This window comes from Belonocnema kinseyi, chromosome 8 (genome assembly GCF_010883055.1).
Source record: "Belonocnema kinseyi isolate 2016_QV_RU_SX_M_011 chromosome 8, B_treatae_v1, whole genome shotgun sequence".
NCBI classification, from domain to species: domain Eukaryota; kingdom Metazoa; phylum Arthropoda; class Insecta; order Hymenoptera; family Cynipidae; genus Belonocnema; species Belonocnema kinseyi.
In genome coordinates this window covers 127,959,196-127,971,859 of record NC_046664.1, presented here as the reverse complement: position 1 = coordinate 127,971,859, position 12,664 = coordinate 127,959,196, and the positions used below count along the sequence as shown (strand labels likewise).

Genomic DNA, 12,664 nt, shown 5'->3' with positions numbered 1-12,664 from the left:
ATGACGGTAAAGCAGTAGAAAGATTTTTTGAGGTTAGAAAAGTTTGACATGTATGTATCGCTGAATTTTTTCAGATCTGAAGCTTGATCCAGGTTTTCGATAGTCTTCTTTTTAATTATAAAAAAAATGTTCTCGAAAAACCATATTTTTAATTTTTAATAAGTATTATAGAAAGACATTTCGAGATAAACAAGTGCTGAAAACATTTTTCGTTGACAAATATATTTTTCTTAATTGAAATAAACAAATTATAAACTGTTCAGGAATTTTATTAGTTTTGGGATTGTATTTTTCGGGACAGAGAGTTTTACCGAGTCGGGAATTTTATGTTTCGGTATATTTCAGCCATCCCCATAGAATTACAGAAAATTTGCTCTAATTATAATTTCGGCACTCGATCTTGTTGATTTTTTCCTACAGTATTAATAAAAAAAAATTGTATGAAAATTTTTGATATCACAAAGTTAAAGATAATCACAATTAAAAATGTTAAAATTCGCTGTACATCCTTCTTCTTGGATCTTGGAGATTTTTTTCTAATCCATTTCAGTCACTGGTAGGCTTTTTTGACATCTAGGTATGTAAAAAAGGTAAACTTCAGAAAATTCAAAAACTAATTTAAGAACTATTTATACTCTTTTAAGATACTAATACAATTTACACAACACTAATTCTAAAATTTGCAAATTCTTAGGTCTTCAGTTTAAGAACTTGAATTTTAACGTTAAAATTGCTTCATTTTCAGAATACAGCCTTATTGTTTGAATTTTCAGAAGTTTCGTTATAAGTTATAGGTTAGGTCAAAAATAACATTCTGGGATTCGAAATTTTTACAACGCGAAAATGTTTTTTTTTTTAAATTTAAAAATGCGTAAATACACCATTTTCCATGTTCATTTGCAATCCAGCGAGTCACTTTCTTTCGATTCCTTTGAAAGTCGATCCTTTGCTTTCAGTATTCTTTTTAAAATATACCTTGAATTCAACGCATTTCAAATTAAATGTTTGCAGCTGCATTTAGATTGAATTATACAAAGGTTTTTTGTTTTAAGTATAAATTAATTAAAACATTTTACTTGTTTTTCACAATTGTAATTTATAACTTCTAAAATTGAATAATTGTAGCTCAAATATGAAAAAATATAGACTAATTTCAAATTTAAAAAGGTTCTAATCACATATATTGAACTATTAAAACCTCTGACCTTTTTTAAGGTTTTTAAAACTCTTTTAAAAACTTTCTTTAACAATTTTGGTTTTGATTTTTAAAAAAAAGAGTAAGTGCTATTTAGTCTCCAGAACAGCAATTTCAAAAATATTTAGAGCCGTAATAGTTGAGACAATTTAAATTTGTAGCCTTCAGTATATTGAATAATTTCAAATTTAAAGCTATTTAAATAAGTCATCTGAATTTTTGAATGGAAAGTGTTCGATAATTTTAGATTGAAACCTCTCAAATCATTTAGTTACAAATTAAAGTCGTACAACTTCAAGTTTGATTTATTTTTTGATCATTGTCACCTCCCCCCCCCCCACAAATTTTTATTTTTTTGTAAGAAAATAACGCCCGATTTTTGTAAAAATTAACAAATATATATTAAAGCTTCACTCAAGGTCATTTTTGTTCAAAAAGCTTGTTCCTGAATAAATTAACTCTTATTGTTTCCGATTTCGTTCTGTCACTCAGGGATTGAGTTTTTCATAGAAAACATTGAAATGTGGTTTTTTCACGTTTATAAAATTATAAAACCTTTGTCGACCTATAAATACTAATTTTATGGCCCGAAATATTTTTCAAAAATCTCTTCGAAACACTATTATTGCAACAATTTAATTGAAGAAAAATATTTGTTATAAAAATAAAAATAGTACAATTTTTAGATAAAATTCTTAAAATAAAAAGTCTGTGTGTCAAAGCACAATCCAATTCAACTATTCTTTCGAAAGTTATCCGAAATACATACAACGACAAATACAATAACAACGACGACGTAGACGCCAGAGAGACAGACAGATACCGACGTAAAAACTTTTTTTTCTGATTTAAGGAGCCTCAAAACGTCGAAATTTCATGAAATTCGTGAAAGTCATTTTTCGCATAAAATTCTTCTCATTATGGATGAGAATGTGATAAAATAATCATGGGGCCTTGAAAAAGTAGCGTTTTTCGCCTCTTGACTTTTTTCCATATCAAGCTTTTTTTGCTTCAAATGTCCATTTTCGTTTAGTTTTTGGGATTTTGAAAATCGTTTAACCTTGGTAAGTTTGATTTTATCAAAAAAAAAGTTGTCAGGATAAAATGTTCATATTTTTTTGTACCATAAATGGCTGTGGATAAAATTTTCAAATTTTGAAAAAAAGTGGTCTCAAAAATTTTGAAAAAGCTTCAACTTTTTGGATTTTTATCAAAAACGGCTGTTTAACGAACTCGATCTTCCTTTTTGGTCCCTCGAACAGTGTGTCAAAGCCCAATCCAATCGGAGATTGAGATCTTCAAGAAAGCAATTTTTTACATTAAATGAATTCGAAAAACTGGATCAACGAATTTTTTTTTAATTAACCTATTTCCGAATTTTCATGTTTCTATTCAATAACCAATCTAATCTCTTGTTTTCGGATCAAATAACAAATTAAGTTTTTTTACATTCTGATATTTAATAAGAAAATGCTGCTGTATCCAAATTAATTTGTCTGACAATAAGCACGAAGGAAACGAAAGGTATGTACAAATCAATTGTAAATACTTGACATAACTGTTTTGGGAAGATATAGAATGTTACGTCGACAAAAATCGTTGTTAAATTACACAAAAATGTTAGGTTTAAAATTGTTGAGAACATAATAATATTACTTGATTTGTCATTCACAAGTAAGAAGGTTTCATTTATATTTGTTTCATTTTTAATGCTGTTTATCAAATCGCCAACATCTAATTGATTTCGCGGTAAAGTCGGAACGATAGTTCTTCGCGTATGACAGACATTTTTGTGGATGCACGTAACATCCTCAAAAGTTAAAGTTTCGCCGTCATTGCTTTTCAATTCTCTATGCAAAACTTTTGAAGGCTTTTCAGAAATGTCATTTAATACTTTACGTTAAACAGAATTGCTTAATTTTGGTCGTTGAGTATGTTTAATATTTTTCTGAAAAACTTCTTTACTCGGTTTATATTTAGGAAAAGCTTTACATGACTTTTTAGCGCAAGACCAACGTTGAACATCGTCCTTCAACAATTTGTGGAAACGAAATGTATATCCGTCTAGGATAAATAAATCTTTTCCTTTGTTGCTCACCATTTTTTTCATTTTTATATCAGCCTTGTTGAAGAGGGCACGGAGAAACAAGGTACAAAACCTCCACCCCTTACTCTATTACTGAGCTTATTTATTTGGCGGTGGACTGGAGGGAGAAACGTCAAGATCAAGTTGAACTAGAAAAAAAGTGACCACTGGCCGAAATTCGGATATTTTATTGACCACGGGCCGCAACTCGGTAACGATGCCACCCAAGGATTCAGAATCACGGGTCGAAGAAAGACACCAGCGGTTGGCAGTTGCAGTTTGAATCGCTTTAATATCCTTATTAGAACTGAAGATAATATAGTTGCACATTTTTGTACTTTTATGCAACAATTTTTATTATTTTAAACTTCTCAACTGCAATTGGTTCACAACAGTTTTTCTCATGAATCATGAATTTTTTCAAATTATTCCCTTTGCCCCTTATATAAGAAATAATGCTCTAAATTTTACTGTTCTTAAATGTACCCGAAAATCCTTACTTTTTTACATAAGCGCCTTCAAGCTCATTCACGTAGAACACTTTTAGCTTTCATATGATTATTTTTTTAGTACGCTAACATTTTTTGGCTGAGTTTTTAAGCTTCAAAGGCAGATGCCTTTCGTTTTCTCGCCGATACTAGGGGAGGTTTCAAAAAGAAATTCCAGATAAATGACAAGGATGAGAATTAGTTTATGGAGCGGCTAAAGCTTAAGCTTTGGACCCACTCCATTGACTTGCGGGTTCAATTTCCGCCTCGCACTCTGAATGAGCCTCGGCGGCCCATACGAATGGTACCTCTAGAGAAAAAGGTTTTCTCTAAATACTTAAAGCTGTTGCTCTTGGTGGTTCGGAACCCACCTTAAACTGTAGGTTTACCCACCACCAATAAGTTTTGATTAATTTCAAACTTCGATAACTCAGGTAAAAAATTTATATTAATCTACGTAGTCATCTTCGAATGCTGCCAGAAAAAATCGACTCATTCTGTGGAATATGTAGCATTGGTTGTTTAAAATGTGTAAGGTTCTTTAAGACTTTTTAATCCTTCGTTGGTTCTTGTTTTTCTTCAACATTAAACCTGTAATCGACCTTCTAAATCGTATCCAAAAAAATTTGGATGTGCTCTGACCTTACATTTAAAGTGAAAAAATAGTGTTTTACATAAAAATGAAATTATATGTACTTAATGAAAAAATAAAAAAAAGGTTGATGAAGCATTTTCAAAGAAATGCAGTTAAAAATTAATTAATAGCTATTATTATAAGTGGGTTGTCAGTTTTTAAATTCATGTAACATAAAAAATACTTAAGTAAATGCAAATTATTTTTGTGTTTTAAAAAAATTTTCTCTGAAAATGTGTACAATAAAAGAAATCTTAGTTGAAAATGGTGAATTTAGTTTTTGATCGGAAATTTGACAAATTCTGAGATTTGAGAAATTTAAGTCATCAAATCACTTAAACCTTCCGGCGGGCGCGCCTTTCAAAGCTCACACGAGCGGGAGCGTAGCAACACTGAGTGCTGTCTCGAGATAGCCTTAAAGGCCATCTCCTTGTTTATCGTGCAGTTGACTAAGCAACGCACATTTTATCGACTGTATCGACACCTCCCGTAGTTAAATTATAAATATACTATCATATTATATTAAAATATTATAATTCCCGATTCAAAAAAACCTAATCTCATTTATCACTTAAATATTGACGTGGCAGAAACGAGTGCTACCACGCGCCCACCAGAAGGTTAAGTATTACAAATTTCATGTCGCATGATAATTTAAAACAAATTTGATTACATTGCTTTTATAGATGCTAAGTTTAATTTTTGAATTGTAAAATCATTTAATTTACTGCGCGGAATTCTAAAATCTTTTAGTTTAAGAAGTTTTAATTTTAACTCATCATTTTGAAGCGTAAATTTGCAATATAAAAAATTGTAAGGTGAGGTTTGGAAGACTTGAAAGAATTAAGAATTATGATCTTTGAATTTGAACATATTCGTTAAAAACATTTAAAGTTGATCAACTGTAAATATAAATGATAATTTGATGATTTCAATGATTAATAGTCGTATTTAAAGAAATTTGAACGTCTTATTTAGATTTTATAAACAATTTTTAATAAAAATAACTTCAAATTAATAGATTCATATCTAAACGCTTGTATTCAAGTTCAAATCTTATTCAAATATTATTTAAGTTCAAAATATTCCATTTTTAACCCACTCAATTTGTAATTTTCTTTTTGAAAAAATAAGAGTTTGGAAAATTTAGCAGCAATTGACTTTTTATATAAAATGAATAAGTGTGAATGAAATATCCAAAGCCAAACAATTAGAAAATGAATTGTATGAAATAGAAAGCCTTGAATTGTTTGGATTTTACATATTTTTATTTGTAAGTCAGCATTGTATTGTATTGAATGTTAATGTGTAAGTAACAATTAAAGAATTATTAATTTAAGTGACTTGAAACTATTATTTGTTTTTTTTATTATTAATGTTTCTGATTTGATATTGCCTAAAATTTCTTCAATTCAGAATATTGAAAATTATAGCATGGATTTGTATTTTGTAACTAGAAATTTTTGAACTGTTTAATTTATAGAAGTTTAAAAATTTTGGGTTTAAAGTCATTTTTTATTTTTAAATCTTTCAATTGAAAAGTAGCTAAAAATAAAAGGCCAGCCTAACAGAATTAAATGAAATTAAAAAATAGCACAAGAAAAGTGTAATAATCTGGAATTTACAAGAAATTGTAGATCGGATAAAAACTAAAGGCTATAGACTTTTTTGAATAGTAAATTCCTCATTTTAACCAATCTGCTAATGCAGTAGTCCCTAATAATTCATGATCTTGAAGTAATACTAAAGCAGGTTCAAAATCGTGTGTTAGTGGGTAAGAGGAGGTGCGGTTAGTGGGTACAGCTTAATAAAATTGTGATTTTGATGAAAAAGATTTTGATAGGATGAAACGGGAATTTAATTAAGAGAATTAATGGCCATCTTAAAGTCTTAAAAGTTAAATCTTTATTTGATTAATATTCCAAAACTTTAAGATACAACATTTTTAATGCACATAAATGTAGTCTACCTTTCTACGCTGTATTAGGAAGTTTTTATTAAGTTTTTCATTATTACTGCAATAATGATCATAGCATAAAAATACAGTGCTATAAAAGTAAAAAGGTAATCTTACCGGTACCGAAGTAGGTGTATATCCCTGATAGCCTTGAAAGTTCGGTTGAAATGGTGGACCATTAGGTCCTGATACGAAGTTAATTATACTCGGTGGAGCTGTTTGTGGTGGCATAAACTGTGGCGGAGGAACCAGAAATGGTGGGGGTTGTGCATAAGTAGGCGGTTGAGGAGCTGCTGGCAACGGGATAACTGGTTGTCCAGCCATCGGAGCAGTAGATGGTGCCACGGGTGAAGGTTGTTCGAAAGGACCTTGAGGATACCCTATAAATAAGAAATGTATATTACTCAGTATCTATATGCATACCAAAAAAATATGTATCTATATTAGTTCAATAATACTTTGAACTAATACGCTTCGCATAAATTAGAACTCAGTAGGTAAAAAAGTCGAACTGGATCATTTCATTTAATTTGTAATTTTATCGGTTTGAGTATAGAACCGACCCTATAGTAATACCGAATTACATCGATTGCATAACTATTGAAATGGAGCAGTTCTTCATGAAAAACTCGCATCATTCATAAGTTGAATATCAGCTGTTCTAAAGCTTCGAAACAAATACTGTTCCACTTTTGTATCGGGTATGTAACGAAATTTGAATCATAGTGCGTCAATATAGATATACTCGTTATGCTTCGCTCCGTTCGACTCTGCTGGTTCGAGTGACGACGAACAGCGAGGATTCAACGAATCTGTAACGTTTAAATTTGAGAGCACGTGAGATTTTTCTTATCATGGATAAAAATAAGAATTCTTTCTCTCAGTGTTTCTCTCATATTTACAAAATTTCAGGATCAGACTCAAGGAACGTTACGTTCTTTAAATAGCATGACAAGCTCGCTTTTTAACTAATAAAAAGCAAGCGGTCATTTCTCGGGGTTTTACGGTAAAATTGTAGAATTTTCTAGAATTCAATTGCATTAAACGATAGTTGCACGTGAACAAGTAAACGTATTAATATTAGTGGTCGTAAATAAATGACGTAACTGATTATAGACCCTCTCTAAGACCCGCCCTTCCCCTGTGACAAACCGGAACAAAATATTTTACCCCCCCCCCCTTCTAACAACACATGATTTTTAGTTTTAAGAATTTTTTCTGGTTATTGTTAGTAGAATTAGTCAGGGCTCCCGAGAACTTCATTTTCAAAATTCCATAATTTTTCCTTGACTAATTTTTCATTTTCCATGATCATTAATATTCAAAAATCAGCATTTTATTCGAGCAATATTTTTAACATAGAATCTTTTATAAACGGAATAAAACAGTATCTCAGATACAAATTAAAACATTTCAAATTTATTTTAAACAAAAAATTCTTTTTTACTATAAAAAATGACATTTCAACTAAATAATTCAATTTTTAACATAATAGTTCAATTTTAATCCCAAAAAAATGCTGAACAAAAAAGTTCATATTTCAATTAAAAAAGATGAAATTTATAAAAAAAAAAGAATTTTAAATTCAAAAAGGCGAATTTTCAACAAATAAAGGTTTTTCACTCAAGAAATAAATTAAAGTTCATCTAAATTATTTAACTTTCAAGCCGAAAGACGAATTTTGTGTACAAAAATTGATTCTTCAAACCATAATATGACTTCAGCAAAAACTTAATATTCCACGAAACTGATGCATTTTTACCCAATAAACATGAAATTTCAAATAAAGAAAATTTGTTTTTACTAAAAAAGGAGAATTTTTAAATAAAAAAGATAAGTCTTTAATAAATGGATAAGGTACATTTTCCGTTAAAAAATTAACTTCAAACAGAAAAAGGCTTTTTGACTAAAAAGTTAAATTTTTAACCAGATATCAGCCATTATAAAAAAATAATAATTTTTTAACAAAATAGTTCAACTTTAAGCAAACAAGATGAGTTTTTAACTAAAAACAAGAAGCTCTTACGCGCGCGACCCCCTAAATTAATTATAATTATTCAATTTGGAAATTAAGTTCAAGAAAATACCAAGATAATCCTTTTTACTTTAATAACTTCTATTTATACACGACTTCGCATGGGTACCATATACGACGAAACACTGGATTGTGTACTCGAATTTTGAAAACCTGACTAAACTCGGGAGGTGGTTTTCTGCATTTTTCTTCTCATCTGACCAAATGTTTAAGCAAATACGAGTACTTCGAACAAATTCGTATGTAGCTGCATTGTAACTAAACCTTAGTAAAAAAACTGACCCTATTCGTTGACAATCTTTGTTAACTTTGTAAACAAATTTGAATAATACTCCAACTCTCAATATGTTTATGAAAATTGTTTTAATGATTAAAAATTAATATAAATTTACAAAGTAACGTGGAAAATAATCATCAAAAGACATTCTTAGTTCATTCCGTAAATAAATTATGCCTCTTCCTTGAAACATAGCCAAGCTATAAATATGCTGATCAACATTTTTGAAATAAATAATACTTGTAGATTTCCAAAGCATCAGAGAAAAAATCATCGGAAAGATATTCTTAGTTAATTATGGTAAAAAATGAAGCCTGCTCGTAGAAAGAAAATCAAACTCTTAATTTTTTAATTGAAAATCTTTCAATAATTAATATATCTTGTAAATTTACAAAGCAACATAGAAAAGAGTCATCGAATGGACATCCCTAGGTGATTGCGAAAACAAATTAACTCGTAGTACAAACCTCAAACTCTTAATTTTTAAATTAAAATTGTTTAAATAATTAATAGTTCTTGCGAATTTACAAAGCAACATAGAAAAGGGTCATTGGATAGACATTCTTAGTTAAGTTCGAAAACCAATTTATTCGTAGGATAAAGGACAACCTTTAAATTTTTCAATTAAAACTATTTAAATAATTAATAGTGCTTGTAAATTTTCAAAGCCATATAGAAAAGAGTCATCGCATATACATTCTTAGTTAACTCCGTAAACAAAATTATTTGTAGAATAAAAGGCAAACTCTTAATTTTGTAATCAAAATTGTTCAAATAATTAATAGTTCTTGTAAATTTGCAAAGCATTAGAGAAAAGAGTCATCGGATAGACATTCTTAGTTGATTTCGAAAACAAATTAACTTGTAGGATAAACCTCAAGCTCTTCATTTTGTAATTAAAATTGTTTAAATAAATAGAAAAAAGACCAAACTCTTCATTTTTTAATAAAAATTGTTTAAATAATTAATAGTTCTTGTGAATTTACAAAGCAACCTAGAAAAGAATGATCAGACATACATTCTTAGTTGACTTCGAAAACAAATTGATTTTTAGGATAAAGCCCAATTTTTTAATTTTGAAATTAAAATTGTTTATATAATTAATAGTTTTTGTAAATTTGCAAAGCAACCTAGAAAAGAGTCATCGGATAGACATTCTGAGTTCACTTCGAAAACAAATTGACTCGTAGAAAAAAGGCCAAACTTTAAATTTTTTAAATAAAATTGCTTAAATAATTAATAGTTCTCGTGAACTTGCAAACCAATATAGAAAAGAGTCACCGGATAGACATTCTTAATTGACACCGTGAAAAAATTGACTCGTAGAAAAAAGGCCAAACTATTACTTTCTAAATTAAAATTGTTTAAATAATTAATAGTTCTTGTAAATTTACAACGCAAGATAATAAATTAAAGGTATTCTTTGAAGAGCCATTTATGAAAATTGTTTAAATCATTACAATTTTTGAAGATTAAATAAATGCTAAAAGCCATAAAGGAGCTCCACTCGAATTCGGTACGATCGCTGTAACTTAATCACTAGAAATGTTTACATCCAATAAATGCGACCAACTTTCAACTATAGCATATATAAATCTCCACGACAAAAATAGTTCCTAAACAATGTGATTCAGCCATATTTTTCAAACCTAATATCTGAAACCCAATCTTAATTTTGTCTGCGAAAAAAATTGAATTTTCAATAATAAAAAAATATATATGATTTTTTCAATCAAAAGGGGTGAATTTGGATCAAATTGGTTGAATTGTATACCAATTAGTATTCCATTTTTATCCAAGAAAGATGAAATTTGTACTAAAACAGATGAATTTTTAATTTAATATTTTCAACTATTTTTAAAACTTGAAACGGTTCAGAATATAAATTTCTTTTAAATTCAAAATATTCACTCAGCAGCAGGAGAAAGTGAAGATAGATACGCTCTTGAATAACTTGCGAATTTATGATAAAAATACTAAATAAGTTACTTAACCGTTACGCGAAACAGGTGCCGTTGCGTGCGCAATCACTGGTAAGTAGGGATGGACGAGTGGACGAGACCAGGAGCTTTCGCGATTATCGGAGAACGTGGAGGTAGGTATTCGGTGTAAAGCATTCGTAGGATGTCACACTTTGGCTCTCGACTCTCCAGGACCTCAAAATCTACTCGTTACTACATTCGGAAGGAAAATGGTACCGCGCTACCAAAAAGTAGAGTTTAGAAGGAAGAACTGAGGTGCGATTAAAATCAAGTGCTTTTATTTAAATTACTGAAATAAAATAATATATAATTAGTTCCAAACTTTGAAGGTGGTTCCTCGCGTGACTGAACTCTAGGGATCTCGAATTTTAAAAATTATACTGGAAAGTTCCTCGCTCGTCCTTGCGCGACCCATTCTTTTGGGAACTCAAGGATGCCAGTGTGTTTTAAAGTTTGAGATTCTATTTACGGTGAAGTAAATGTGAGCGGTTTTTTTGTTAGGAAAATTTTGTATAGATGGTGGAGAAACATTCTTCTGACCATATACTCTATTGGCGACCCATCACCGTACGGGAGCTGATACAATAAGGTCTCAAAACGAAGAGGATTAAGACAGTAGTCAAAATTTTGCAGGTGACCATCCATCGAACTTTTCCACTAGTTTTGATTTAGAAAGCTACGATCCTGAGGAATTGAAGAAATGCCCAAAATGGACGTATGACTTTCTAAATTCAAAGCTGAAGCAGCTTAAAAGGTAGCTTTTTTATCGGCTGAACAAAATAAGGGGCAAATAAACGCTATCGCAGATCTATTTTCACAACAATTAATATTTGTTGGGTAAGCGAAACTGACTTCGGTGAGCAAATATTGCACATAAAATTTGCACAGAAGGACGTATCAATTTTAAAATTCTACTTTAAATATGTTCCTCAGTCCCTTAGAGAGGGGGGAATAATGTAGAATTTAGGTCGTTTTTAGGTACGCAAGAATACTACTCGGTTATCTAAAAAAAAATAATAATAATTAAGAAAATAATCAGATAATTTTGTTCTCACTTCTGTGATCCCATTTTTCTTACGTCGATGTCAAAAGAAATAAATCTTATGAAATTTTGTAAAAGTAATTTTATCGAAGATGAGAACTGAGTTAATAAATGCTTAACTAGATATTGGATTTAGAGACAATTATATCTCAAGGGAATTTCTAATTTACAATTATTTCAATATTAAAGGGCTTAAAGTGGAGAAAAAAGAGTTGCAATTTAACGAAAATTGGGAACCCCAAGTTAATGACAGAGTTTCTTTCCTTTTGTTTATTAATCATGAAGTACTACGTTTCAGGTTTATCGTCCTTCCAGGATTGGTACCGACGTGCATACTCGGTGCCAATTTCCTGACCAGGATAAACTACAAATCGAGTAATAAGAATTTTCATGAGTTAATCTCATGAACGAAAAACTCGAAACAATGTTATTTAAGCCTAAAAAGTAAGATTCAGGGCACAAAAATTTACACAGACCCTAAATCCAGGAGTCATAAGAGGGCAAACTTAACTGCTCTGTTAAACATGATAAGAATAATAAAACAAACTATAACAAATTATCAAACGCTTAAAAAAATTCTAGGGGTTTCAAAAGACTTAACAGGATATTAAATAACTTATATTATGGTAGTCTAAAAATATTTCAATCAATTTAAGTGATTACAAATGATACGAAAGATATTGGCATATTTTTTTAAAATTCGTAATAATTTTCAAGTTTCAAAAAGGTCAAGACATTTGCAATATTTCGGGGTATTTTAAGAAAATGTCAAGGAATTTTAGTTTATTTTAGTCATTTATTGATTTAAAGAGATCTTAAAAGTTGTCAAGGTATTTTCAAGAATTAAAATTAACGATGCGAGTGTGGACCGGAGAAACATCAACACCAAGGTTTCTCTCAAGCCTAAAGATCTGGCTGAAATGGATGACGAGCTTCGTGGACATTTTTCCGGTGAATCCGACCTCTGG

At 30.0% G+C, this 12,664-nt stretch overlaps 1 protein-coding gene across 2 annotated transcripts in view; it reads right to left on the bottom strand.

The window, feature by feature from the left end:
• LOC117179099 (protein CASC3-like) overlaps positions 1–12,664 on the bottom strand; it is a 217,134-nt gene that overhangs the window by 21,252 nt on the left and 183,218 nt on the right. For both annotated transcript variants that reach the window (XM_033370758.1, XM_033370759.1), the window contains one exon: positions 6,478–6,740. In XM_033370758.1, coding sequence (XP_033226649.1) covers positions 6,478–6,740 — 263 coding nt within the window. The remainder of the gene's footprint in view (positions 1–6,477; positions 6,741–12,664) is intronic.